Source organism: Mus pahari, chromosome 18, assembly GCF_900095145.1.
Source record: "Mus pahari chromosome 18, PAHARI_EIJ_v1.1, whole genome shotgun sequence".
NCBI classification, from domain to species: Eukaryota; Metazoa; Chordata; class Mammalia; order Rodentia; family Muridae; genus Mus; species Mus pahari.
Genome location: NC_034607.1, coordinates 18321600 through 18347070, shown reverse-complemented (window position 1 = coordinate 18347070; position 25471 = coordinate 18321600). Strand labels below are relative to the sequence as shown.

Sequence of the window (25471 nt, the reverse complement as noted above, 5' to 3'; positions counted from 1 at the left end):
TGCCAGGCACTGGCAGAGCCTCACAGGGGACAGCTATATCAGGCTCCTGTCAACAAAATCTTGTTGGCATCTTCCTAGTGTCTGGGTTTGGTGGTTGATTATGGGATGGATCCCCAGGTGGGGCAGTCTCTGGATGGTCGTTCCTTCAGGTTCTGCTCTGATCTTTGTCTCTATAACTCCTTCCATGAGTATTTTGTTTCCCCTTCTAAAAAGGATTCTGAGCTTCTAGGCTAATATCCACTTATCAGTGAGTGAATATCATGTGTGTTCTTTTGTGATTGGGTTACCTCACTCAGGATGATATTTTCTAGTTCCATCCATTTGTCTAAGAATTTCATAAATTCATTGTTTTTAATAGCTGTGTAGTACTCCATTGTGTAAATGTACCATTTTTTTCTGTATCCATTCCTCTGTTGAGGCACATCTGGGTTCTTTCCAGTTTCTGGCTATTATAAATAAGGCTGCTATGAACATAGTGGAGCATGTGTCCTTATTACCTGATGGAGCATCTTCTGGGTATATGCCCTGGAGTAGTATTGCTGGATTTTTAGTATATGGAATATTTGGGGGAATAAATGCATAGTGGCAAATTCAATTTACACAACAGTTATAACCTTAAACCAGGTTTCTTTTCCATTGGACAGGTTAAGAAATACCAAAAGTAGAACTAATTTTTGTTTAAAGCTCTATTTCCTTGGTCCAGTAGATTTCAGATTTTAACAGTATACCGGTGTCCGCCTAGGGTTTTTTATGTGATAAATAGAAACAGAAACAAATGTAATTCAATAAAACTATGAAATTTCTTTAATAAAGCTAGAGCGATTGAGAGAGATTGATTTAAATAAAAAACAATTATCTTTAGAGGAGTTGGTTCAGAAGTGGCTAATACATTTCTCCAAATTATGGGTGTATAAAATCATACATCAATGGCTTCTGGGAAATAGGATTGGAGCACAGTACTGATGATCTTAACTGATGACAAAGGATGCATTCACTAATGCTCAGGTGTTACTGTGCAGTGGTGGGCAGTTGTGTGTACTCGGATGGGTTTGGACCATAGGTATCACCATAACACAGTAAAGTGGACACAGCAGCGTATATAGGCAGGCATTCTGTGCATGCCTGATTCCAGCTACATGTAGTTTGATTGTCTAGCATTTCTTGAGAATAACATTATGAACTAGGAAATGTGAAATTCAGTGTATCTCAGTTGTTCCTTAATACATAATTCTCATTGTAACCAATTCACAGTTTCAAAACAAGCATTACAATGCAAGTAACTATACTAAGGTGCATTTGTCTTCTGAGTTTAACATGCTAGAAAATAAAAAATATAGAAAGATACGCTGTGTAATCTTTTGGTTCTTAGTGAGCAGTAATCTCATATAATTAGAGTAAATCCATTCAATTAAGAAATTCATCCAAAATATTCCAGGCACCATTTTGCTTACTGTATATTCTGAACCATAGTTTCTAACTTCCCATCAGAACTCTACATGCCCTCTTCAGTGTTAGGAATGGCCTGCAGAGCCTTTGATGATCTTTCCGTGGCCAGCTTCACATTAGTCCTTCCCCAGCTTCTCTTTAGCCTTGTAGGGATGCACAGCTCTTAGGTTCCCTTAGGTAAAACGTGCTGTGTGGTATGTCTCTGGTATGTCTCTGGTATATCTCTGTTGTTTTCCTTTCCTGTCTTTTCTAACCAAAATGATCCCCATGGCCACCAAATTTCCAGCTCTTTCTGGTCTCAATTGAAGTATATCATATACTCAGATCTTTACTTAATCACTCGTAGAATCATTCAGCTCTTACATCAGAAAGCAGGCCCCTCCCCAAACCAGTAGAAACATCAGGAGGAGGTGGGTATCCTGCTTGATTCCTAGCTGCTGGTTCTGCATTAAATGTGGCAGTGCCATTGAATTCATTTGGCAGTGCTCATAGGCCTGGTTTCTCTGCGTATTCTCTAAAGCAGGTGTTATATCTGGCGCTCAGCAAAAAATTAGGAATAAATTCATGTTCTTAAAGGTTTTGTGTGCTGTTCAGGTACTTGGGACAGCAGGACTCAGCCTGACATATTGCTGAGAGGTAAGGTTCCTATAAATCAGCATGGTGGAAATATGGATAACTCAGAGAATTTTCCCAAAAATTTCATAACTGTTAGTATTTATATTAACAAGAGAAACATCACAGTTGTTCTGGTACTTGGCTCCTGTTACCGTTTATAACTTAAGGTGTTTCTTATTCCATTTCTGATCCTCAACTTGGATTCAATGCAGACTTCTATGGGAGTCATTTACCTTAAAGAATGGTGATATAAGTGTCTTAATTCATTCTCATATGGCCAATTATCTTTAACGCAGTGAAACAAAACAACAAAAGCAACCTTAGCCAAGGTCTTTCTCTCTGGGTCAGCCATTGTGTTGGGTGCCTGCTTCTGGTGCCAGGAAGAGCTCACAGATGGTCTTGCCCAGACAGTAGCTCCATGAAACACTAAAATGAAAGCCCCTGGTACAGACTGGGCTGTGCAGTATTTTCCCTGTCCAGTTACATTAGACAGTGGCAGGCCCGTGACTGGACAGGAAAAGGGGGGCAGAGCTAGTATTAGGGGAGATAGACCTCACAAGAGGAGAAGCAGGGGTGGGGATGGGGACATGGGGGGATGGGGAGGTATGTTGGGGGTTAAGAAACCAAATGGGCTGGGCGTGGTGGCGCTTGCAGAGGCAGGCGATTTTTGAGTTCGAGGACAGCCTGGTCTACAAAGTGAGTTCCAGGACAGCCAGGGCTACACAGAGAAACCCTGTCTCGAAAAACTGAGAAGAAGAAGAAGAAGAAGAAGAAGAAGAAGAAGAAGAAGAAGAAGAAGAAGAAGAAGAAGAAGAAGAAGAAGAAGAAGAAGAAGAAGAAGNGAAGAAGAAGAAGAAGAAGAAGAAGAAGAAGAAGAAGAAGAAGAAGAAGAAGAAGAAGAAGAAGAAGAAGAAGAAGAAGAAGAAGAAGAAGAAGAAGACGACGACAAAGAAGTGGGAGTTGGGGGGAAAGGGCAAGGGGAAGGGAGAAAGGGTGGGGCACAGGCGCTGGAGATGAAGCCTCTCAGCCCTATGAGAAGCGGTGGGTGACTGCTGGCCACTTCCCTGATTGGGCCTGGGGTATCAGAGGAAGGCTTAGGAGTACCCAGCCTTTGAGGTATCCAAAGCATTTTAAAGTTAACTGGTGTGTGTGTGTGTGTGTGTGTGTGTGTGTGTGTGTGTGTGTGTGTGTGTGTGTGTTTGTGTGTGTTTTCCATTCCCAAATCCAGATAGCCCCTGAGTGGATGCATGCATGCACCCCACAGGGAGCACAAACTGGTGTAGCATAAAATTCATCACTACACGGTTATGTGTTTGTATGCACATATGTGTAACATGCTTAGGGATGCCAGAGATTAAAGTCAGGTGTCCTCTTCACTCACTCTCTACCTTATTCACCTTATTGTTTGAGACGGTTTCTTACTGAACCCCAGCTTCTTTACTAGAAGGAGGAATGGAAGGGAGCCTTTTGCCCATCCGAAGGACCTGCTTCTCCCAAGTTCTCTGACTTGACTTCATAATTTGTTCCACCTTTGCTCACCTGCCACTCTCCTGTATGTATACATGCATGCATGTGCACACACAGCCAAACGCCAGTTTGCCTAGACGAGTTGGCTAGCAAGCTCCAGAGATCAGTGTCCATGTATCATCACCACTGGATTGCATCACCCACGACTGCAGCTGGATGAGAAGTTGATGCTGGGGTCCAAAGCTGAGTCAAAGCTTATGCTTGAGCCATCTCCCCAGCCAACCCTTTTGCTTTTAAAAAATGTCTTCCCTAGTATGTTGTTCACATAACACTCTTATTTTCTCATAAATATATAATGCCATATCCTTGTAGAAAATCCAGGAAAAAAATGTATAATCCCATCATGTTTTTCAAAGTTAAGACTACTTAAAAAAAAATTATATATTGCAATCTTATTTTATGTCTGTAAATTGTCCTTCAACAGAATATTTTTAAAGAACATATAGGGTTCATGTGTGTATATGTGCTATCCTTGGATGTTTGACTAATATCTTCAGTTGCTTTTATATATGCACATGATTCCCTGGGATAACGTTCTAGGATTACATTGATAGTATAAAACAACAAAAAGGTAACATTTGTAAAGCACTTCTTGGCTTAAGCCAAACTGTGTCCTTTATCAAGACTCTCCTATAATTCAATCCCCTAAGAATTACAGGCCATACTGAATAGTATTGCCATCTTATATTCAGGCTCAAAGAGTTGCTGACTCCTTAAAGCCCTAAATATTGTATGTGACAGGCCTCTTATACACTAATGCTCGGGCTATAGCATTCATATTCCAGCTTGTTCTCCAGTACAGCTGCTGAGCTGTTTCACACACCCATACCCTATAATTTAATGCAGTGTAAAATGTAGCCATTGTGTTCCTTTTCTATTTTTCCTGATGCTGTCTTCCAGGGCTATTGCCATATGCTTCTCTGGCTTGGGTTTCATTCACACCAAGTGTGTGTGTGCGCGCGTGTGTGTGTTTTACCCTGTGTATACCACAGCTTCCTCAGAGCATCTGCAGCCTTGCTCCTTCTCATCAAGACTTTCCGTTTCCTGTGCTTCCCACTTCTTGTTCACCCATCTGTTCAAGCAAGACTGGGCGCCTTTCCTGTCTCTAGCTGCTATTCTTGGCTGGTTCCTGCTGCTGCCTCAGTGTTGGCTCCCATGTCTGCTTGTCTTGTGATCTGAGGACACTCTTAGAAACTGAGCAGAACCCACCCCACGACCCTTCTTGCCTTGTTTTGCTGCAAGACTGACAGTCACTCCTGTCCATAAGTGACCCTCACACATGGTCTCCATTAGGGACAGTGGGTGCAGCAGACTGTGTGTCAGACCCTAGCATCTAACACATTACAGGAAGGAGGACTGGGAGAGAGGGCTTTCTGCCCATCTGAAGACCCTGTTCCTCTCAGTTCTCTGACTCCATTACTGGGTTTCCTCTGCTCGCTGGCCACTCTCCTGTACAAGCATGCAGACACTTGCGCATGCGCTCGTGTGCGCGCGCACACACACACACACACACACACACACACACACAACTTTGTTGACTGGATCCTTGTTTTCTGAAACATGCTTTTCTATCATTTCTTCTGATTCCTCCTCCTTCGGTACCTTCAGAATTCTATCATCTAGAAAACATGTCCCATTCCCATGCATCCTCCTGTATCTCCTCCAGAGCTTCCTACTCCTTTCTTGGCTTTAAGAACATACAGACTGCATCTTCCTCTAAACCCATAGAGGCCAGGGGCCCACATCTCAACTGTTACTGTATTTTCTGCATGGCTTAACACAATGTAAATGAATGCATTTATTAATCAAGTTGATAAGTAAATAATAAACTACAAAACCTTATACTGCTATTTAAGAAATATCAAAAAGGTCCTGAAGGTATATAACTAATATCTGAAAGATGTATTTTATAAACAACCAAATTGCATACTATTCAGCCAATGTAATGCCCCTGTAGAAATGCCTTCTTTTAAATAAGGTCTCACCATGTAGCCCAGGCTGACATTGAACTCCCAGCAATCTTCCTGCCTCACCCTTGCAAGTAGTGGATTTGAAATGTGCCACAATGATAACCCATTTCTAAACATTTTAGAAAGGAAATAGTCTAGTAAGCCACTAGAAGTTAGTATCTCCATCACAGTTGGTAAATTTGCTAGGAGAGCATAGAACATGAACGTGAGTGCATCCAGGAAAGAAATGGGAGAGTGGCCAAGAGACCTGGTTCTTGGTTGGCTGCCTGGAGCATGTACTCCCAGAGAGTATGGCTGACAGGAATATCTGTCAGTAAATGAGAGGATCTGCCACACAGGTTTGTTGTGACGAGTAAATGGATCCATACATGAAAAGCTCATGTGAGGGTTTATGTATACTCAGCCCAGGGAGTGGCACTGTTAGCAGGTGTTCTCCGTGTTGGAGTAGGTGTGGCGTCACTGTAGGCGTGGACTTTAAGACCCTCACCTTAGCTGCCTAGAAGCCAGTATTCCGCTAGCAGCCTTGAGATGAAGATGTAGAACTCTCAGCTCCTCCTGCACCATGCCTGCCTGGATGCTGCCATGTTCCCACCTTGATGATAATGGACTGAACCGCTGAACCTGCAAACCAGCCCTAATTAAATGTTGTCCTTGTAAGAGTTGCCTTAGTCATGGTGTCTGTTCACAGCAGTAAAACCCTAAGACAACCCATTGTCCAGTATATTTAATCTCACTCTCCAAAAAGTTAGATGCTAGCTTTTTTTCTTTTCCAGTAAAGTATCCCCGCCCTCTAACTCTTACCTGTAAGGCTTCCAAATACAGCCTGCTGTGGTCTGCAGGCAGCCCAGCCTCGGGTGTCCAGTTCCTGCCTTGGATTTGCTCTTCTAAACGTAGGACAATGCTGGGTTCTGATGTCCTTTACTGATCTTTTGCCACATGAAGTTTAGAAACCAGAAACTAGTATTTTCTGACAGTGAATCATAAATTTCTGTTCTTTAAGCCAGTTTCATTGTTTTAACTTAATTATTTAAAGAAAAACTAAAAACCTGTATGACTTGACTTATTGAGTGCATGTCCTGCCAGGAATCTCCATGCATATTCATTTCCTTCTTCCACCATTTCTGGCAGACAGAGGTGTAAAGAAAAATTAAAGAACTTGTCAAAGTTATTCAACTAGTAAGTGAGAAAAATGGGTTTTGAACCCAGGAATGTCTACTCCAGAATTCCATCCTGACCCACCACATTCCTTCCTATTACAGAGCAGACCATGTAAGCAAGGGTGAACACAGTGAGCCGTTCCTTTCAGGACCCTTAAGTGGTTGTTTTCTTCCGACCTCAGGGTGATTGGGCGAGCATTTCTTTTGTATTCAGAAGGCCAGTGAATTGAAAGCGAGTGACTGAAGCTGCCTTGTGGAGAGTATTGTTAGCTGGAGGGAGTGTACAGCATGAGACACTAAGATAGAGATTAAAGTGGCTTCTGACAGTTTTAGAATTGCAATTATATAATATGATGAGAACAAGCGGTAAGCCACCCTTTGTTCCCACGTGATCCCATTTCTATTTATAAGCTATGAGTGATAGCTGAAGGCTTTAAGAAATGTTTTTCACATTCAGCAGCCTCGTTAGGGATGAGAAACTGCATTTCAGACTGCCAAGTATAAGAGATCCTTGGCCCTTTGCACCTGCTTCAACCAGAGCAGTCCTCTTCCATCTCAATAACCTTTCCCCCCGAAAATGAAGGTTTGAATGAATAAATGTGCCCTTTCCACAGTGTTTGCGTGGATTCTGTATGTGTTGAGATACAGTTGGCTTATAACAGAGCCCCACATGAAAACGACAACTTGGAAAATTGTAGTTTCCTATCCTTCTAAATTTAGCAGTCAGGTACCTTGGGCAGCCCACAGTTGCAAACCTTGTTCTGCCCATGGTCTCTATCAGATAGTGATCGCATCTGGCATGGCAGAGTAGCAGAGTATGGACATTTGAGCTGCAAACGCTTCTCCAGCTGCCCAGTCCCTCACACCAGAAGGCCACAGCTCTTCTCTCTAAAATGTGTCCCTCCCAGCTTTCCAAAAGCAAGGCACTAAGTGCAGTAAAAGCTTCTGAATAAGACTGTCTACCGGGGACTAAAGTCCCTAAAGGTTATTGTGTTTTAACTCATGTGGTTGCTAATCAAGTAAACCATTACCCCAAATAAACAGAGTTGATTTGAAACCAGGAAGCTTCTCTTTTCTGGTGCTCTTTGTATACTCTGGGTTGTCAATACCCTAACTACTAGTCACAAGCAGGCCCTAGCTTGGGTCCCGGGCTAGATGCTGGTTGGGTTTGTCCACAACCAACAGATGACTCTATGAAGGCAGCAAGAGGCTGGGGCCAAGAGTCCCAGAGCACTGCTTCTTGTTTCATTATAAGACTCGTGCACTCTACTGTACGCTCCGCTTTCACGTCCTGGCTCATTACCACTTTAAGCGCCTTGGCAACAGAATTTGAGTTTACATCCTCCGGAGGGTTGAGTTTCCACCAGGGCTGGAGAGGGAGATGGCCAAAGGCCACATGACTTGTCAGTGACAAGACAGGACTAGAAGCTAAGTTTCTCTCATATAACAGTCGCCCACATTCAACTACCTCTCAATACTTAAGGGGCAGCTCCAAAATTTAGCATCATAGGGTTCTGGTATATTCCCTTCAGTCTGTGAGTTAGGAACTTGGACAGGGTTCATCAGGTTGTGTTTTGCTCCAGGTAATATTAACTGGGTCTCTTTCTTGCCTGGCTACAGCTATGATGGGTAAAAGATGCCAGAACAACATTTTAACATGTCTAGAATCCCACCGCTTCTCCTATGGCCATTCCTCCACCACGATTCTCTCTTGGATGCTCTAACCTGAACCTCGTATATAACCTAGTATATATTAGAGAAAGCAGAATTTGCCAAGCTTCTTAAACTTTCCCCAACGTGACATAGCTTGACTTTTCGGCAGTCTCCAAATGAAGGCAGTGAGGCCAGTACAGATACAAACGATGGAGAGGGATTCTTGTAGGCTAATGAGGCCACATGCACTTTTAAGAGAAGGAATATATGGTACCATCTCCTTAAACTGACTGCAGCTTTCACAGATGAAGAAATGCAGCCTTCTCAAATTGTCATAGTTATCTTACAGAACAGAGATGTGGAAAGGGACGGAGAAAGGAAGAGAGAGAAGCGGCCTGAAACAGCCCATCCTTTTTCACCTTGATGCCCGGTTAGAGCTGGATAGGGAACGCTACCTGTCCCCATTAGCATCCTTTGGTTTAGCTTGTGGTGCTCTTTAGCCTTATTGGAGAACAGGAGGAGCTGTTGAACTTCATAGGAGACATAAAGACCATGGGACGTGCTATGCTGATACTACAGTAGACATTTCACAGCTCACTTGTGGAGCACTGCTATGTCTGGCTTTGTGTCAAACATTTCAGTGCACATTGCTAAGACCTCTTGAGGTTGCAGTTCAGTCAGTGCCACGTACATGTGTCTTCAAAATGCAGCACACCTACAAGGGACCTTTTCAACTATAATTTCCACCCAACCAGCCAAATTATAATTACTCTTTAAGAAGAGGAGCGATGCCTCGCTCACTCGGGAGGTCTCTCTCCCCTTTTGTTCATGGCACAGAGGACTTTTATATCAGAGCAAAGGCCTCTGAGACTGGAAAGCCCACGAGCTCACCGGTGCCGGCCCAGGCCACATCTTTGCTTTTCTACTCTAGCTGTCTTGGCTAAAGTATCCCAAATTTTAAGGATTATTCCCTTCCTCTGAGAAAAAAAAATTCCAAAATACTACAAATTTCTCTAGGAAATTGTTCACACATTTAATTTTTCCTTCAAAATCAAGTCTTTATCATCATCTTCTCCTTCTTCTCCTCCTTCTCTCTCCCTCTCCTTCTCCTCCTCTTCTTCCTCTTCTTCCTCCTCTTCTTCCTCTTCTTTCTCCTCCCCCTCCTTCTCCTTTTCCTTCTACTTAGATTGTTTTTAGGAATTTAATGACTCAGCCCAGGGCACCTTTTTCTAGAAACAAACAAACAAAATGCCCCAGCTTCATATCAAGAGGGGAAACATAAGAATAGCTACTTACCAGCTGCTGGGAAAGCTTACATTTTAAAAGATTATCATTGTCTAGACAATGATAAGGTTTCAGTGACAAATAGAGGTCTTTGGTTTCCTGTGTGTGTGTGTGTGTATGTGTGGAAAATGGAATTGCCTAGGAAGTATAGGCTAGTGAAACCCAGTTTTCCATTTTCATTTTTATTGCTCAGTATTTTTAAAGACATTAGTTGGCCAACACAAAACCAACTCCATGTTTTGTTCTGGGCTTTCTATTTTGGCATTTACGACTTACTGGTTTTTCTTTTTTTTTTTTTTCTTTTGACTTTTGTTTTGTTTTTTTAAAAAAAGAGAGAGAGGGAGCATAAAACTTGTGGGTAGGGAGGTAGAGAAAAGCCAACAGAGGCTGAGGGAGGGAACACATGATGAAAATATATTGTATGAAGTAAAATGAGTATTTTATGTACGTTTTATGCAACATTGTATGTTTACAGATAGCCAAGGCTAGAATTCAATTAGGAATACTTGAGATTCTTTTTGTTTGCTTGCTTGCTTGCTTGCTTGCTTACTTTACCTTTTTATTGATTCTTTGTGAGTTTCACATCATGCATCCCAATCCCACGCATCTTCCTGTCTCTTCATATCCTCCCTCAGCCCTTGTATATGTGGGGAGGTCCCCACAAAAGAAAGTAAAAAATAAAAATTAAAAAAAAAATAAAACAAAATAGAACCTAGAAACATCTCCTTGTGGAAGCTGTAGTGTGTCCCACAGCATACCCTTCGTTCACACATCTTTGCTTGCAAGTGTTCATTGCGATGAGTCTTATTGGTCTGGTTCAAGGCCTTGGGCTTTTGCTAACCCATCAATACTGGATGCTCACTGGGACTCCTCTCAGAGGAGTTGTCCTGTGTCTTGGAGATCCTGTACCTTTGAATCTGCAGGACCGCAGATCCTATGCTTTCACACACACCAACAGTTCATAGATGGGGTAGATGTTGGGTGGGCCAAGTCAAAGCCCTGGATCTTGGCCTGAATGGTGGCTGAACTGGTTAGCCAGTCAGCTCTCCAGAACTCGCACCTTCAGCAGAAGTTCTCTAGCTGCTTTGGCTAGCACACCCCGTGCTGCAGCTGACATGGGGCAAGGTCAGCTCTCACTGGCTCATGCCCTCAGAGCTGGCTCACCTGTGCCCCTGCCACCAGGGCTAGCTGTACTGTGTGGTCTTTAGAGGTAATATGAGCCACAGACATCAACACAGACCCCTGTTGCTGCATGGTCAAGGACCCAGACATGGCTCTCAACTGTCACATGGGCTAGGACTTCACCATGACCTCAGGTGGCAGGGCAGGCTACTCACGTGAGGCTGTTCCTCTACATCCTCACGTCTCCAATTCCATCTCTCCACAGTGTTCAAACTGTTCCACTTCTCTTTCCCATTTGTCTATCACATAGTTGCACATTGCAATGGCCTCTGGGTGTCTTCCAAGCCTCATGGTCTCATGACATGATGGCAGGTGGGTCTCTGTATGTCTTCAGCCCACCTGCACCTTGAGATTTTTTTTTCAAAGTCTCTTTTTCACTCTTTTTGATGAGGATTGTGGTAGTGGGCTCTGTATTTGGAGGCCGTGCATGATGGCGCAGACCTTTAATCCTAGCATGTAGGATTCAAAGGCAAGTGGATCTCTGTGAGTTCAAAGCCACTCTGGCCTACATAGAGAGTGGCTACATAGGCTAGCCAGAGCTACAAAGTAAAACCCCATCTCAAAAGTAAAACAACAACAATACTATTATTAATATTAAAATAAGAGGAGAAAAAAACTTAAGATCACATGTAGTACTTAACTTTTTTAAAATCTTTCTCTCTTTGGTTTTAGGAAGAAGAACTAGAGGCCCAGATCTCCTTCCTACAAGGCCAGCTGAATGACCTGGATGCCATGTGCAAGTACTGTGCAAAGGTCATGGACATGCATCTAGGTAGGTGACTGTGGCACTGCTGTGCGCTGGGCTCACAGTCAGCTCTGAGTGAATCCTGTCCTTTACTTCTCTCAGAGACCCCTGTGGTGGAGGAACTGTCGCTACCTACATTGTACTGATGCAGAGACAAGGACAGGGAGTAAACTATCCTGAGGTCCATCTCAGAGAAGCAGAGTAGGAATTCCAACCAAAGGAAAGCCAATGGATGCTCTGCCTCCTAACTGCCGTGCTGCCACTGGAGATGTCTGTCTCCAGCAAACAAAAACGCTGAGCTCTTGAAATCAGCCAGATGCATTGCTTAGGCCACCAGTCTGCAAGCACTGATAGAGTTCCTAATTTGATAATGCTTTCTCTAGTTTATTAGCTATCCATCACAACTGCAGGAGCTTATAAAATAGAAATGTCCTAATTACAAGTCCAGATTCGTGAGTCATAAATGCGCCACATCAAGAGATCTTCTGGTATTACCATTTCTGACGGTCCCATGTTTAAATTGGTCAGCTGAGGCACTTTGTGTCCCTGCAGTATGTGTTACTTGCAGAAGCCTCTGTGTGGCTAGTGTGGTTTGTTCTCAGCCCATATACAGTATGCTGCTCTAGGATAACATGGCAGCGTGTCAGCACCAGCTACTCTAAGAAGTCAGGACACACAGACCTGCACAAACGTGCATGCACACACACACACACACACACACACACACACACACACACACAAGCATGTTCATCTCTGAGAGGAAACCAGAGGATGTCCAACAAGGTCCCCTCCCAGCAGCAGTTCCTCCAGGAGTAACCCATCCTGGGAATCTACCCTGGTGATGAATTTTCCACCTTCAGACCCCATCAAGCAGTCTCTTAAGCCTGTGAGGTCCTGAGTCTGTAACATGTGACCAGTGTGGCTGTCATTTGGATTAGCCTGACCCTCGCTGATTTCAAATCAGTAATAAATATTGTCTTAAGATATGGAAGGTGCCAATCTAAGTTGACTAGGGTCTGCTCTAGTCTAAGTCATTGTCTCCTCTCAAGCCTCTGTTGGGGAAAACGGGGAAGAGGCAGAAGCAGTAGAAGATCCTGGTAGATCTATAGGTCAGCAGAGTTGGCTGCTGTCTGCCACACCCTTAACCGCAGTCCAGTTGTTTCTGCTTCCTCTCCTTCCAAACCCTTTACATACTTGGTACTTGATGATCATTTTAAAAGCATATGGGACCAGGTGTATATGCCTCTTAATGTGATCATACTAGGAAATGCATCAAAAAGAAGCACTGGGGATGAGAAGGTGACTCAGTGGGTAAAGCACTGGTCGCCACAAACCTAAGAACCTGCGTGTTGGTCCCCAGAACTGTGGTCTTAAAAAAATGTTGCACATTAACACAAGCCTCCATCATCACAAAGGCACTTCCATGGAGAGATGGGAGGCAGAGGCAGGAAAACACCAGAAGCCCCTGGGCTAACTGACCTGCCCTAGCTGGGAAGACAGTCCCACTCACGTTAGAGAGGCAAGGGCCGATAATGGAACATTGTTTTCTGACCTTTATATTCTCTGTGGTACAAGTGCACACATACACATTTGTACAGCATACATACGCCCAAAAGAATATAAAACATTTATGAGATAGTTTATATAGAAATGTGTTCCAGATGATTAATTTGTGTTGTTTAACTATAATTTAATTTTAAAGTATCAGGCTATGTGAATTTTCGGTTTCGTGACTACTTGAGTCAGTGCTGCTTTTATTATTTTGGATGTTGGTTTTAAGCAAAAAAAGTGCTTGGGAGAAAGATTTCCCAGAACTTGAAAGAAATCCTTCCAGGAAATTCCTCAGTTGTTTGCTTGTAAAACCGTGTTACTAAAGCCTGGGAATTTCAGAGCAGCCCTTTCTCTGACTTTAGTCTGTTAACCAGTGCTAAGGGGGCATTTTTGGAGGCACGGGGAGGGGGCGGGGCCTCATTCCACTGGAAAGAAGAGTCCACACCAGCCGTGGGTGTCCAGCTACCTACAGGGGTGGGTTTGTTCTGTGCATCTGTTTCACTCTCAGACAGAACCCTTCACGGAGCTGTTCACTTCCTTCCCCATATAAATAGCATGGCTGCATTTTTAGAAGTGGGGTTGAAGGATGCTGGGAAGTACTGCCCTTCCCAGTACTCATGGATGCACCTTAGCATCTGTATAAAGCAACAGCAGTGACTTCTTGTTATGGTTGGTTTTTCACCTGAAGAAAGATTTGTATAAAACACAAAAATTTGGTGCAGGTGATGTTCTTGATTTGTCTAAGTTATGCAAGTATTGTTGTAATTACCTTTAGCATTCTTTGCATATGATGACTTTGATTCTCTAATTTAAAAGATCAAAATTGGGATGACTGAAATATTTATTAGTAAGATCTTGGCTGTGTTATATCAATGTAGTCTATAAAGATTAAACTAGTTTTTATTTATTCATATGAATTAAGTTTTAAAAGCAGATAGCAGAATGTATTTGATATGAAAATAATCATTTACTGCAATTGCTTGGCTGAAAGAAAGATTGTAAGAGGACTTACTGAGGAACCTAATCTTTATGCTTCAAAATATAAGGCAGTCACTGAAACTGTGTGGGCAGCTTAGTGTGAGCTGGGTTGGAGGTCAGCCCGTGCACAGTGCGTGCAGGAGGCACTGCTGAGAGTGCAGGGTGCTGCTGAAGAAACAGAGAAACCTTGTCCTGGCTCTGCACTTAGCCCTGCCTGCCTGTGAGTGGCCTCAGTAAAATGAGATAAGAATATCCGTCTTACCAGTTTGTTGCCGAGATGTATTTTTAAACACTAGGACGGGGACATGACTCAAATGGGACATTTAGCGGGATTGTTTCCTCTTTCCCTTTTGAGTCTCTGGAAGCTCATGGTCATAGCGCTTAGTTCTGGCTTATCTGGGACCCCATGACTTGTTAGTTGAAGATCTGGGACAAGTATTATACACCTAATACACAGTGATTTATCAAATAATACCAAAAGATTTTCAGAATTCAGTATGTTTGCCCTAACCTTAGTTTGTGAACAAGAATAACTTAATCACGACTTGGTGCCTGAGCACTTCCTAACATGAAGCCTGCTGAGCCTCGGCTATGTGCAGGCTGCAGGCTGCCAAGGTCTGTGCCATCTGAGAGCCTTACTATACCAGTTACTTCTCAGGGTTCTTTGTCTTGTTCATTACCTTCCGGATGTTCTGTTCATCTCAAGAGAATTCATCATTATTCTCTATTTTCATCATGTGTGCAATAAATGACTTAAAATGTCAAGTGCTAATCAAGACTGTTTTATAACTGATAGCAGAACAAATAGAAAAAGCTTTTTGAAGAAAACTTATTAACAGTAATGTTTGTTCAAATGGCTGGCAGGCTGGTTCATCTCCTCCTGGTCTGGAGCTCAGTACTGAAGGAGGATTTGTTTCGTCAGAGTCCTAATTTTATTAACTCCATGTAAAATGCAAAGATTTAGAACTGAAAATAGTTTTATTAGATCTAAATTTTCCCTGTCAATTTCAGACTATTTTTTTACTTGTTCATTATTCTGTTACTATAGTTACTCCCCTGCTCACCATCCTGACAAGCTACTGACAATGCTAACCTCTGTGGCTGAGCTCAGGGTAGTTTAAAAATCGCTGAATTTCACATAGATGTGCACATGAATGGCAGCCTGAACTTGTGTGATCTTAAGGAGCTGGACTGTGCGGTGACTGTTTCCAGAATGCATGAGCTGTTACTCTGCGGAATCCCCATGCCCACAGCAGGCATCTCCAAGTTGACATGCTTCCACTAGATTGTTTGGGAAGTAGAGCCCCTTTTCCAGTCACAAGCTGCGGATCCTATGCCGTGATGTAAAGGCATTGTCTTTCTCTGCTCTTGCTGAGGGTGCAGTAGCTAATAACGTCCGAGAACAGTGAAGTCGCTTCAGCTAGAGCAATGGCTCAGCAGTTAAAGACACTTCTGCTTCTACAAAGAACTAGCATTCCATTCCCAGCACCCACATCACAGGGTGCACGCCACCTTTTACTGTAGATCTAGGAAATCTAACACCCTCTGTTGGCTTTTGCAGGTAATTGTATACAAAGACACACACACACACACACACACACACAATATTTTTTAAAGAATATTAAACCTGCCATACCAACATCTTCACTTAGGACGGCAGCTACTAGCCTTGTGAGAGAATCTAGTTCTAGCGTGTTCTATCTCTCTACGTCTGAAGTACTTTTTTTTAACCATATCCCCAGAAACTAGTCCAACATAATTAAGCCGTGAGGAGAGAGGTGAGGAGATTAGATCATCTCATTTCCCCTCAAGTAAAAGCAGGCCAGTGGTAGGCTTTCCCCAGGCCTGGCAGCCCTATGAGGTACTCTTCACTCGCAAGCTTGCAAGATGGCTTGGGGAGCCCCTCAAAGACCCAGAGGCCAGAATGGAGCCAGTGCCCCTGAGGACCTTCCCCGTGAGCTCCACCTCCCTGCTTCTCCAGCATTTCACTGGCCAGAGTGATGCCACATGCCCAGCTGCCGCTGCAAGGACAGTGTACATAAACAGTGTCACCCGGAATGTGCTGGTGAGACGGGAGGCTCCTAGTGACTGATGCTGTGTCCTCAGACCTGATAGTCATGAAGTCACTGGTACTGGGGACCTTTAATCCTGGGGCTCTTACCAAGGAATAGTTCTGGGGGAAGTGACCTTTAGGATGCAAAACATCATTGTCACTCAGACCTCTCATGAAAAACACCACATTTTCTGCCGCCCTTCTCCCCTTCTCTGCCTGCCCCTGCTCCTGTGAGCCATCCTTGCCTCTTTGAAGGTGATGGGCTCCTGGAAGGCTCACAGCAAAGCAGCAGCCAAAAAAAGTCAGTTTGAACTTTATGTTTCACAAGACGTTGTAGCAGTGTAGCCAGTGTGGGTTTGTAAGATCCCATGTGGACCGTCGTATCAACAGAGCCCTGAGGTGTCAGGGTCACCTCAGCTCAGTGTGCAGAAATCTTGTGCTAAAGCTCCATTCCCACTAAAGGCAGTTCAAGGAGATAATGTTTCTATGGCCATGTCACGCCTAATGTGCGTTATCTCAGAAGCTAAGCAAAATCAGGCATGGTTAGTAATTGGATGGGAATCCCAAGGTTTGAACTTGTCAGTTGAATTCTGCTAACTATTGGTCTCACTTCAGTGAATTCCCAGTTAACTCCTCTGCTTTGTCACTTCTCCCTTCCTGGGGAGTCCTGGGAAAGGGCTCCTCTCTCACCAGCATTTGAAGGTCCACTTGGATCTAAAGAAAGTTCTGTTCCTGTACATTTCTGAGTCTCTGCCCCAACTAGAGCAACAGCAACCTTTGGGAACACCCAAAGGCATGTTGAGTATGATTCTAAAGCCTTGGGTCTTGGTTACAGTTGACCACTGGCCTCTCCATGACTTTAGGGGTAGAAACCAGGTAATGTGGCCATAGCCTTTGCCTTTACAGCAAACTGTAAAGGGCAGAGGTCCAGAAAGAGCAGCACTCCTGCTGTGGCTTCTGCAGATCTACTCTGCTAGCCCTGCACTGTGGGCGTGGCCTCCAGGGGCCAGCTTCCCCCATGTTTCCTCTGATGATCCTGTATCCATTGCCAAACCTTCCTCTTAGACCTAGGATTTGTCCTCAACTGGCTCTGATGACCCAGCAGGCTCTGAGAAATATGACCTTTGCAGTTCAGTGTCTTATCAAACCACCCAGTTCCTCAAATCTCTGCCTTAAAACAAAACAACCCTACCCCCACCCCACCCCCACCCCGTTGTAAAAGCAACTGTATTGTTTGGAATCACCCTGGCTTTCAGAGTGGTTCCCCTTCACTTCCCCCAGGTAGTTGTTAATGTCTTGCTGAGTGGATCCTGGTGGTAGATTTGTTTAACTGACAGATAACAAAGTTGTTTTAGACTCTTAGGAAAATCAAAAACATTTGTTCTCTAACTATATTATTCCAACTTGTTTTCTTGTTTTGGAGCAAGACTGTGTATTAGCAAAGGACTACAGTCAATTTTCTCAGTGAGGGCTGCTGTCAGCTCTTGCACTGTGGGAAAACACTTGACAGCACGGCTTAGAGACCTATTCTTTTTTTTTTTTAAAGATTTATTTATTTATTATATGTAATAGTTGTCTTCAGACACTCCAGAAGAGGGAGTCAGATCTGGTTACAGATGGTTGTGAGCCACCATGTGGTTGCTGGGATTTGAACTTAGGACCTTTGGAAGAGCAGTCGGGTGCTCTTACCTGCTGAGCCATCTCACCAGCCCAACTTATTGAAAATTCTAGTAAATGTTAGAGGCTAAGCCATCTTTGCCTTGCTCATTTTTGAAAATACTTTTTAGACCCGTTTAGAATAACTGTGTTGAGATGCAAGTTCCAAGAGTATTTTTCTGTGTTTGGTTTTTACTTTATTTTTTTCTCTGCCCATAACATAATACATGGAGCATTTTTGCAGGGCTAGAAAGATCCCTGGGCTGGAAAAGCATAGACAATATATCATGCTAGGTACATATGCACACATACATATGATAATGTCAAAGTGTATGTGCGCATAAGATATACCAAGTCTGTGACTACTACTAGGAAATGACTGGAGGGGCACTGTTTGTGTGGGCGGGCTAAAAGGCTGCTCAGAGAGAAAAGAAGGTGTAGTATCTGAAAGGAAGTATATTAGACAGGGTTCTCTAGAATCACAGAATGTCTAGAATCACATATGGAATGTCTTTCTATATTGAGGGAATTTATTATGATGAGTCACAGTCTGTTGTCCAACTCCCTAAAAGGAGTCTCCCCCAGACCAGCCATAACATATGCAGAAGACCAAACAGACTTATGCCTGCTGCTTCACTTCTGTGAGCCCCCATGAGCCTGACTTAGTTGAGTCCACAGGCCTTGCTCTTCTGGTATACTCAACCCCTCTGGCTCCTACAGTTCCTCCACCCCCACTTTTTCAGGGTCCCCCACCTTGTAGAGGAAGGACCAGGTAGATACCTCCGCCTAACGTTTGGCTGTGGGTCTCTGCATCTGCTCCCATCATGTGCCAGAAGCAACCTTTTTGATGATGCCAGGACCAGGCACTGATCCATCTATGAGTACAACATCATTAGCAATCGTTTCATTGTTTGTTTGTTTGTTTGTTTGTTGTCTGTGAGTGTGTATTTTGTTGTTGTTGGGGTTGGTTGGTGTTTTCCTTTTTCATTTTTTTCTTTGTTTGGTTGATCGGGTGGATGGGTAGGTGGATGGGTGGGTGGGTGGATGGGGGGTTAGGGAGATTTGCTTTGTTTCTCTTTCTGCCAGCTGTGTTTGGTTCTATCCTAGGTCTCTGGGCTACCCAGCCTTTGGTTCCTGACCCTCCAAGAAGTGTCAGGCATGGGCTCCCTCCCACAGTGTGGGCCTCAATTTGGACCAGTCATCGATTGGCCACTCCTACAAATCCTGTGCCACTATTACCCCAGCAGATCTTGCAGGCAGGCCATGTTGTAGGTTGAATGCTTTGTGGCTGGGTTGATGTCCCAGTTCCACCACTTGAAGTCTTACCTGGTTACAGAAGATGGCTGGTTCAGACTCCGTATCCACCATTACTAGAAGTCTTCACTAGGGCCACCCTCATAGATTCCAGGGAGTTTCCAGATCTCCCCTGAAATGCCCCCTAATTCCAGTAGTCTCTTCCAGTACTCTCTCCCACTATGTTTCCCTATATGGTCTTTCTTGTTCTCATACCCACCTGTCCCCAGTCCTCCCATGAAATCTGTTCTAGTTCCCCTAACCTAGAAGTTCCGTGCATTCCATCCCCCACCCCCTTGGGCCATCTTTGTTACTTTACCTCTCTGGGTCTATGAATTATATAGCATGTTTATCCTTTATTTTACAGCTAACATACTATGTGTGTCTTTCTGGACCTGGGTTATCTCACTTAGGATCATATTTTCTGGTTCCATTCATGTGCCTGCAAACTTCATGATGTCATTATCTTTAACAGCTGACTAATACCCCATTGTGTAAATATACCACATTTTCTTTATCCATTCTTCAGTTGAGGGATACCTAGGTTGTTTCCAATGTCTGGCTATTATGAAGAAAGCTGCTATGAACATACTTGAGCAGTTGTCCTTGTGGTATGACAAAGTATCCTTTGGGTATATGCCCAGGAGTGGCATGATACCCTAGCTCGTGAGGTAGATTGATTCCCAATTTCTAAGGAACCATCATATTGATTTCCAAAGGGACTGTGCAGATTTATACTCCCACCAGCAATAGAGGAGTGCTTTGCTTGCTCTGTATCCTTAACAGTATGAGTCATCACTGTGTTTTTTTATCTTAGCCATTATGACAGGTATAAAATGAAATCTCAAAGTCATTTTGATATGTATTCCCCTGATGGCTAAGGACATTGATGATTTTAAGTATTTCTCAGCCATTTAAGATTCCTCTGTTGAGAATTCTCTGTTTAGCTCCATAATACATTTTTTAATTGGGTTTTTGGTATCTTAAGTTCTTTATATATTTTGAATGTCAACTCTGACAGATGTGGAGTTGGTGAAGACCTTTCCCATCTTATAGACTGCCCTTTTGTCCTATTGAGGATGTTCTTTATCAGACATGGAGCTGGTGTAATAGCTGAAAAATATTCCATATGTAAACATACCACACTTTCAATATCTGTCAGCTGTTGTTTGCCATTCTCTGACCACTGTGAATAAAGCAGCAATGAACATGAATCAAGTAGGAATCTCTAGAGTAGGCTACAAAGACTTCTAGGTGTATACTGAAGGATGGTAAATCTTGATCCTTTGCTCCATCCATTTCTAGCTTGCTGAGGAACCCCCATGCTGATTTACATAGTGGCTGCACCAGTTTGCTCTCCAACCACAAGCAGCTATGCAGCTCTTTCTCCTTTCCATACCAGCACTACAGTCTTGTCTTGTCTTTGTATTCTGTCTGGGATAAGAAAAATCTCAAATGGTTTTAATTTACATTTTCTTGATGGATAGGGAGGTTAAACATTTTTAAAAGTGATTCTCAGACATTTATATTTCAGCCTTTGAGACTCTCTTGTTTATCTCCATGAAATTAGGTCGTTTGTTTTCTTGATATTTAGGGGTTTTTTTTGTTTTGTTTTTGTTTTTGTTACTTATATTCTGAATTCTAGCCCTCTGCCACATGTATAACTGGTTTTAAAAAAAAAAAAGATTCTCACCACACTCTGTGGGCTGCCTCTTCAAGTGATGGTGTCAGTTTCTGTACAGAAACTTTTTAGTTTTCTGAGGTCCAATTTATTAATTGTTGATTTTAAAGCCTGCACTATTGGGTCCTATTCAAGAAATCCTTCCCTGTGCCAGTGAGTTCACACATATTTTCTACTTTTCTTTCAGATCTGGGTATCAGGTCTTATGTTAAAGCCCTTGATCCATTGGAATCAAGTTTTGCCTGGGGTTGAAAGACAAGGACCAAGTTTCATTCTTTTTCATGTATCTACCCAGTCTGACCAGTACCATTTACTGAAGATTCTGTCTTTTCACCAATGTGTGTTGCTGGCCTTTTTATCAAAAATCCAGTGGCTGTAGGAGTATTGGATTCTATGTTCTGCTCCTCAATTCTGTCCCACTCATCAGTGTGTCTGTTTTGTATCAGTGCCATGCAGTTTATGATGATAGTGCTGTGGCACGGCTTGTAATCCGGGTGGTGGCGGCCAGGATTGTTTTGGCTAGCTTGGATCTTTTATATGTCCTTGTCAAATTTAAGATTATTTGTTCAATTCCTGTGAAGAACTACATTAGAATTTTGGTGGAGATCGCCTTGAATCTGTAGATTGCTTTAGGGAGGGTGGTCAATTTCACAATATCTACCAGTCCACGAACATGGGAGGTGTTGGCCTCTTCCGGTGTGGTCTTCAGGTTTTTGCCTCAGTACTCAGAGTTTTCGTTGTCCCAGTCTTTCATTTCCTTGGTTAGATTTATTCCGAGATTTGTTTTGTTTGTTTTGTTTTGTTGGTTTTGTTGGTTTTGTTTTGTTTGTTTTGTTTGTTTTGTTTTGTCTAAAGCTATTACTTAAGCTGTCTTTCCCTTTATTTTCCTCCATGCATACACTATTTGAATATAGGGAGGCTGCTGTTTGCATGTGTTAACTTGTATCCTGCTGCTTTGCTGAATGTTTCTGCTGGAGTCCTTTCAGTATAAAGTCAGATCGTTTGCAAATGAAGATTCTTTGACTACTTTCCTAGTTGAATCCCCTTTATCTCCTTCACGTCTCCTACTAGCTAAGGCTTCAATGACTGTGTTGAACAAGAGTGCAAAGAATGCACATCCTTGTCTTGTTCCAGATTTTAGGGGAGTTTTTCTCCATTTCAGATGAAGTTAGCTATAGGCTTCCTGTTCGTAACCTTTGTTATGGTGAAGAATATCCCCTGTGTTGCAGCTCTCCAGAACTTTTATCACGAGTGGGTACTTGTCAGAACCCTTGACTGGTTTGAAAGTCGATTTTGTCAGACACTACTAGAATACGCCTCCTTGGTTTTTGGTTTCATTTACTTGGAACACGTTTTATTCATCCTTTTACTCTAAGGTCGTGTAGGTGTGGGTCATGAGGTCTATTTCTTACAAACAGAAAAAAAAAAAAAAATCCTATTTTCTAGTCCAAGCAGTTAGTCTGTGTGTGTGTTTATTGGAAAGTTGAAATCATTACGTTATTTTTTAATGTGTATTAATTTTTTGCTTTTGCGGCTTTCAGTAAGACCTCTCCTGTAATAGTTTATTTTTATTTTACGTGTTTGAGTGTTTTACTTGTATGTATGTCATCATACACTACAATATGCATGGTGCCCACAGAGAGCAGAAGAGGGTGTTCAGTCCGCTGGAACTGGAGTTACAGATGGTTGTGAGCAACCATGCACACACTGCGATTTGAACGCAGGGCCTCTAAGACAGCAGCCAGTGTTTTCTAGAGTAGCTCATCTCTCTGGCCCCAACTAGACCTCTCTTAATTTAGTGTGGCAGAATTATGTGTTCCTTGTGTGTGTTTAACCTTCTCTTCAGACATAGCCATCTATTCCAATGCCCTGTGTAGAGATAGCTTAGTGGTTGTAAATGCCTTATGTCTGTTTTTATCACGTAAAATTTCCTTTCATCTTCTATTATGGCTGACTGATAGTTTTACTAGGCATAGTATTCTGTGCTGGCATCTGTGGTATTTCATAATTTATAAAACTTCATTCTATTCTCTTCTGGTTTTCAGTGTCTACAGCGAAACATCTCCTGTAATTCTGATATACTTGCCCTTGTATGTGAGTTGTTCTTTCTCTCTTGCTGCATTCGATATCCTCTTTTTGTTTTACACATTAGTGCTCCTCGCTATTCCGTGACACAGGGAATTTCTGGCCTGTATATTTGGTTTTCTGTCTGCTTCTTGGATCTTGATAGACACATCTTTACTGTTAGGGAAGCTTTCATTTGATCTTGTTGAGGAGGGTTTCTTCGGCTGCTGTAACTGGTATTCATGGGTTTGACTTTTTGTTAATAAAGCCCTACACCTCGTGCATGTGCTCTTCATGGTCTGCTGCTCCTGGTTTTCTTTGCTTTGTTTTATTGTGACACTGTCTCTAACTGAGTGAGCCAATTCCTCTTCCTTCGGGACCTGATAGTTTTGTTCCACTTAATCCAATCTATTGATGAGGCTTCTGGGTTGTATTTATTTGTTTGACTTTTTTTGTTTGTTTGTTTGTTTGTTTGTTTTTCGAGACAGGGTTTCTCTGTGTAGCCCTGGCTGTCCTGGAACTCACGCTGTAGACCAGGCTGGCCTTGGACTCAGAAATCCACCTGCCTCTGCCTCCCAAGTGCTAGGATTAAAGGCGTGTGCCACCACTGCCCGGCTTGTTTGACTTTTTGATTCCTTAATTTTTCAAGTTTTATTTCATTCGGGCTATTTCATTCAGGCTTTTTTTCTTTTTCTTTTTTTGGTTTTTCGAGACAGGGTTTCTCTGTGTAGCCCTGGCTGTCCTGGAACTCACTTTGTAGACCAGGCTGGCCTCGAACTCAGAAATCCACCTGCATCTGCCTCCCAAGTGCTGGGATTAAAGGCGTATGCCAACACGCCCGGCTACAGGGCTTTTTTTCAAAGAACATGTTTCTTTACTATATTTTCACATGCTGAATTAATTTCATTACTTCATTCACATGATTGTATTTTTGTGGTCTTCACCCTAGCATTTATTCCCATTCACTTCGAGTTCTTTGGTCATTTTTATTATTGCTATTCCAAAGCCATTGTCTTGTGCTGATCGCTTGTCTCAAGGGATATTCCTATGGGAGTACTAATTTTGGTAGAAACTTGTTTTTTCATGTTTGTGTATTTATGATAGGAGCTAGGTCATCAGTACTGTTTTGTTGTATGGAAATCTTATCTTTATTTTGTTGAGTATATGTTCAAAGCTCTGTTTCCTGTTGTCCCAATTTGTCTGCTTGACTGGCTATATGGGGCTTAAGATTCACTCTTTGGAAAAGCAGTGTTGATGTTGGAATGGAGTAGTAGATGTATTCTGATCTTAACTTGAGGTAAGTTATATTTACTTTTTTTTTAATTCTATTTTTTCTTTTATTGGATATTTCCTTTATTTGCATTTCAAATGTTAATACCTTTCCCAGTTTCCCCTTCAGAAACCCCCTATTCCATCCTCTCCCCCTGCTCCTATGAGGGTGCGCCCCTGCCTACCCACTCAATCCCATATCCCTGCCCTGGCATTCCCCCACACTAGGGCATCGAGCCTTCACAGGACCACGAACCTCACCTCATATTGATGTCTGACAAAGACATCCTCTACTACATATATGGTTGGAGCCATGGGTCCATCCATGTGTACTCTTTGGTTGGTGGTGGAGCCCCTGGGAACTCTAAGGGGGTCTGGTTGGTTGATATTGTTCTTGTATGGGTTGCAAACCCATTCAGCTAATTCAGGCCTTTCTCTAACTCCTCCATTGGGGATCCTGTGTTCAGTCCAATGATATTTTGACTTCTTTCCTTCCAATTTGTATCCCTTTGACCTCCTTTTGCTGTCTAATTACTCTAGCTAGGACTTCAATTACTATATTGAATAGGTAGGGAGAGAGAGGGAAGCGTTGTCTAGTCCCTACATTAGTAGGATTGCTTCAAGTTTCTCTCCATTTAATTTGATGTTGGCTACTGGTTTGCTGTATATTGCTTTTACTATGTTTAGGCATGGGCCTTGTATTCCTGATCTTTCCGAGTTTTAACATAAAAGGATACTAAATTTTGTCAAATGCTTTTTCAGCATCTAATGAAATGATCATGTGCTTTTTTTCTTTGAGTTTGTTTATGTAGTGGATTTTCCATATATTGAACCATTCCTGCATCCCTGAGATGAAGACTACTTGATTGTGGTGAATGATCGTTTTGATTCGGTTGGCAAGAATTTTATTGAGTATTTTTACATCAGTGCTCATAAGGGAGATTGGTTTGAAGTTCTCTTTCTTTGTTGGGTCTTAGTGTGGTTTAGGTATAAGCGTAATTGTAGCTTAATAGAACGAGTTGAGAAGTGTTGTTTCTATTTTGTGGAATAGTTTGAAAAATATTGGTATTAAATCTTCTTTGAGGATCTGATAGAATTCTACACTAAACCCAACTGGTCCTGGGCTTTTTTTGGTTGGGAGACTTTTAATAACTGCTTCTATTTCTTTAGGGGCTATGGGCTGTTTAGATGGTTTGTCTGATCCTGGTTTAATTTTGATACCTGGTAACTCTCTAGAAAATTGTCCATTTCATACAGATTCTCCAGTTTTGTTGAATACAGGCTTTTGTAGTAGGTTCTGATGATTTTTTTGGCTTTCCTTGGTTTCTATTGTTATGTCTCCCTTTT

At 42.6% G+C, this 25471-nt stretch overlaps 1 protein-coding gene across 4 annotated transcripts in view; it reads left to right on the top strand.

Moving 5' to 3' along the window:
- Positions 1-25471, top strand: part of Tbc1d5 (TBC1 domain family member 5) — a 429267-nt gene that overhangs the window by 390552 nt on the left and 13244 nt on the right. For all 4 annotated transcript variants that reach the window (XM_021217926.2, XM_021217924.2, XM_029531230.1 and 1 more), the window contains one exon: positions 11507-11606. In XM_021217926.2, coding sequence (XP_021073585.1) covers positions 11507-11606 — 100 coding nt within the window. The remainder of the gene's footprint in view (positions 1-11506; positions 11607-25471) is intronic.